The 4,452-nt window shown below is 36.2% G+C and overlaps 1 protein-coding gene across 1 annotated transcript in view; it reads right to left on the bottom strand.

Moving 5' to 3' along the window:
- The window catches only part of LIN7A (lin-7 homolog A, crumbs cell polarity complex component), a 152,031-nt gene that overhangs the window by 48,068 nt on the left and 99,511 nt on the right, over positions 1-4,452 (bottom strand). Inside the window, exons 3-4 of the mRNA XM_003783384.3 lie at positions 4,102-4,173; positions 1,413-1,622 (exon numbers count right to left, since the gene is read on the bottom strand). Of these exons, the coding sequence (XP_003783432.1) occupies positions 1,413-1,622; positions 4,102-4,173 (282 nt within the window). The remainder of the gene's footprint in view (positions 1-1,412; positions 1,623-4,101; positions 4,174-4,452) is intronic.

The raw sequence follows: 4,452 nt of genomic DNA, 5'->3' as shown, positions 1-4,452 counted from the left end.
TTCATCTACCCTGTATGTCCACATGTTCAGAGAAATATAATAAATTCATGTCCTGAGTCACAGATTACTGTGGGACAGTTGCGTGGCCTACCTCTAGATCCCGCTAGGTCAGAAAGTTCAATTCTGAAATTATCAGTTGAAACATCCTTTGAAAAAGTCATAGCCATCTAAAGGTCAATAAAAAAGCCTTTCTCCAAGCATTATTACATAGGAAAAAGTAAATAGTAATTGGATTGCTGAAGTGATATAAAATATTCATAGCATGATAATTTTGATATGCATTAGGGAACAGCAGAGTTGAATGGATAGTTTTGGCTTCTATGAAACTACTAGCCGGGCTAAAAATATTTTTGAAAAACCAAGCGAACAAAACTCAATACAGAAAAATTTCACTCTATAGCTACCCATAAAATGTCAGATTCCAAGTGCATTTTATTTTGGGTACTGTTTTCTAAGCATAAACCAATATGGCTGCAAATAACCCAAATCTAGTTTACATATTAAAATCTTTAAGTTCTTAGAAAAACTATCTTACATTAAAAGAAAGACACTGACATGTTTCTGCTTATATTTCTGAAATTTTTAGGTTCTTTATGTTTGATGTGAGTGAAAGTTATGGGGTGAAAAATTGTCATTTGACATGAAGCTATTTCTTCAGCAAATAATTATAACATGTAAAGGTAGTGGCATTCAAAGGATATGAGGTTATAAAAATATATGTTCATACTTTTACTTTAAAATATTATGTATTTTTATATACTTTAATTTCACTTGAAAACCAAAATATGTATATGTGATGAGTACATAATATGAACAAACTTTTTGGGGGGAGAGGATAACGTATATATATTTTAAATTTTTAATTATTATGGGTAAGATGTGTATGTTCCTCAATACATGTGATGTTTTAATACAGGAAGAGAATTACACTATAGTTGCAGACTTGGTTTAAAGAATAATGGGTGCATTAGCCTTTTTTATATCTGTTATTATTACATAAACCTTAAAATTATCTTTTCTCTATAATTAAAATGAAAAAAAACCCAGACATTATAAAGTGAGGAGTTTTATCTTTATTTTTTAAATAGGTGAGATAAAAAGTATCTTGAAATTGTGTCCTTCTAAATATGTTAATTCATTTAGAGTATTATGGGGGGGGGATTCTACTAGTTGGGGTAATTTCTTGGAATGATTTTCCAACCAGCTGATAATGGACCAAGATGAAATGAGACACACACAAAAAAATAAAATTACAGCTTTTCTATAGTTTGGTATCCATCAAAGCTTAGGAAGCCGTTTGAATACAAAATTATGATTTGTTCTGGGATCTCGACACTGATTTCAGTAACAGCAGAGGAAAAAAAAAAAGAATGTGCTTAAGGAGAAAATCTCCGATGGCTTTATACACATACCACTCCGTTCACCGAGAGCAGCTGGTCTCCTCTTTTGAGGCCTCCGTGCCTTTCGGCCACCCCTCCGGGGATGATGCGTGAGATGTAAATGGGGGAGTTTTGCTCCTTTCCTCCCATCACGTTAAAACCCAGGCCTTCGTCCGTCTTTGGCAGTTCGACTACCCGAGGGTGGGAGTGGCCTTCACTAGCTGCAAAAGCGGCGACTGTCGCCTGAAAGAAAAGATGGTCTTTTGGTAATAAAACGGGGGACATGAGGCCCATCGCATGCTTTGCGGGGCGCAGCTCAGGCAACTCCTCCTATTTTTATAGCATTATCCTGTAAAAGAAACAACACAGAAGGGAGGGCCCCCTTTTTCATTTAGATGTCCTTTGGGACTCCTTTCTTTGCTAAAGCCCCACCCATCCATTTCCAGCTTTCTAGATAGAAATTTCTCTTCATAAAAAGCTGTTCCAGTTACCTCTGCTAGATGCAAAGCCCTCCTACTTCTGGAGTCCAGGTAGCTTCATTAAATATACTACCGACTACTGTAACTATTTTGTACATGGGTGGACTCTGAGCAGTTTGAGGGCAGAGAGCGTGTCCCCACTCTTTCCTATGACACACTGTCTAATTTGTGCCCCTTTCAAGTAACAGGGCATATTTATTCAACAGATGGATGAGCACTTCTATGGGTATATACTCGTGGATACATATATAACCTTGATATTACTGAACCACAAGCTTAACAAGTGTTATTTTTTTAATTGAGTGCGCTCCAAAGAAAATAAAAGATAAACTAAAATAATAGATTCAAACAGATTACTGTTATTTCATACTAGTATTCCATATTATCATGGGAGACCTTATCTGGCACAGTATTTTTTCCTCCACATTTTAAATTCATATTTCAGCTATTACAGTGACATAGGCCAAATGAACAGCCCATGGTTTTATACCTAGATATAGAAAACATTATCTAATATGGACATAATTGTGCTTTCAAAGTCACATATTAATTCTCTAAATAAGTTCACGAAAACAACTTACCATTAGTTCCCACCCCCCACAGAAATAAAATAACAGCATTTAAGTCGTTTCTACCAAGATTCTCTGCCTGCTTCTCATTTTCCAATTCCATTATCCCACTTTAACTACAGTTGATTAGCTCCCCACTATAAAGTGATTTATTCGACACTGTGAAAGTATTGATTCCAACGACTGTACATTCTTTCCCACACACAGCAGTATCACGTCAATTTAGCATTATGCTACTGTCTGCATTTAGTGAAAGATAGTGAATGAGATGAGGACAATGGCTTGATTTTAGCTCCATGCGTTTGCCCATGCAAGCCTTGTTGTCATGCATAAGTTCTAATGGCTGACATGGATGCGATGCAGACAGCCCAGAAACAACCAGAAAATATTGTGCTATTGCAACATTACGCTGCTATCCTGCTGTTCTACATGAATAAGAAATGAGAATGGTAAAACACTACATAATTCACTTTCCCCTTAATTAAACCGTGTAGGGATCGTTTTTCTGTATGTGTTCCACTTCAGTACAAGCAAAGCATGATGCAACGACAATAATACCTCTTTTTTCCTGAGTTATTAAAAAAATAAAAAAACCTTACAAATCTACAGTGTTCAGTTACAGAACGAAAACTAAAAAATCAGGAGAGAAACCAAACAAGAGACAATGTAACACAAAAGAAAAATGGAAAATTCTAATTAGTTCCAATGGTTCTTATTTTTATATGTTATTAGAAAGATAAAATATTCTTAACAGAAGTCATGCTTCTATTATAACCTTTCTGTATTTGTGAAATAAGACGTGTATCTGTCTGTTTTCCTCTGTATTTGTGAAATAAGATGTATATCAGTCTGTTTCCCAGATAATTTCATGATCTTATTGTAAGATTTCCATTAGGAGGGTCTCTGGAATCTCTGGATTTGAGTTTTTAAAGAGCAAATGTGAGCAAAAGGCAATAGGCCCTTTGAGCCATGGTCATATTCTTAAAAAAAAAAAATAAATAAAAACTTAATGTTTTCCCCCTTTGGGATAGGGTCTTGCTGTATTGTCCCACTGGAGTGCAGTACGCAACTCACTGCAGCCTTGAACTCCAGGGCTCCATGGATCCTCCCCGCCTTTGCCTGCTGAGTAGCCGGGACTGGAGGCATGAGCCACCACACAAGGCTTTTTATTTTTTTTTTACTTAGAGATTGCGAGGTCATAATACCACATTCTTTTAGCAAGTTACTCACTGCTCGGCTGAGTACATGGAAAAACCCTAGATCAGTGGGTGTCAGGTGAGTTGTTTTCCTGTCTAATTTAAGTAAAGTCTTTAGATCTGTGGAAATAAATCTTCATGCACTGAATAGGATATGGTTTCTTTTGGATTAGAGTAACGTGTTAGAACACCAGATAGTATTTCATACAGTGAACCAGAAGATTTGCTTGTGCCAAATGGACATTTACCGAGTTGAATGAAATCATTCTCCTTTCTTAAGCTACAGAAGCAGCAGAAACGTTCAATTTTCCATTAGTATTTTTTACCTGGGAAGTAGTACTGGTTCTAGACTCTGGGCTGCCACTGATGTCTAAATTCTCTTACAGTGTACACACGAGAATACCTGAAACACACACGCGCACAGTCAATTACTAGATAACTGGGGTCAAGTGTATTTTTTAAATTGCTCAAGCCTTACCTTTGCCGTGGCCCTCGCACGGAATTCAGGGCAGCCATTAACAGTTATTGTTTCATGCATATATTGATACACCTAAAATGTTCACATAAAAAAAGGAATGTGTAAGAACATTAAGAGTACCAATTCTCTCACTGCAGACAGAACAAATACATTTTCATTGTAAGACAGAAAGTTCTCTATTACCAAGTAAAATAGGTCTGCATCAATTATACTGATGATTTGGACCAAAAAATACCTCCTATTGGGACAGGGAAGGCAATCACGTCTCTTCAGAAGTTTTACGTTGGTTTATCTGTGTTTATCAAACACAAAAGCTATTTTACATTTGGTTTTAAAAAAAATTCTACTATG

The sequence above is a fragment of the Otolemur garnettii genome, unplaced genomic scaffold, assembly GCF_000181295.1.
Source record: "Otolemur garnettii isolate 467f Iridium unplaced genomic scaffold, OtoGar3 scaffold00007, whole genome shotgun sequence".
NCBI classification, from domain to species: Eukaryota; Metazoa; Chordata; class Mammalia; order Primates; family Galagidae; genus Otolemur; species Otolemur garnettii.
Note: the sequence above shows the minus strand (reverse complement) of the source record. Positions and strands in the feature narration are given on the sequence as shown.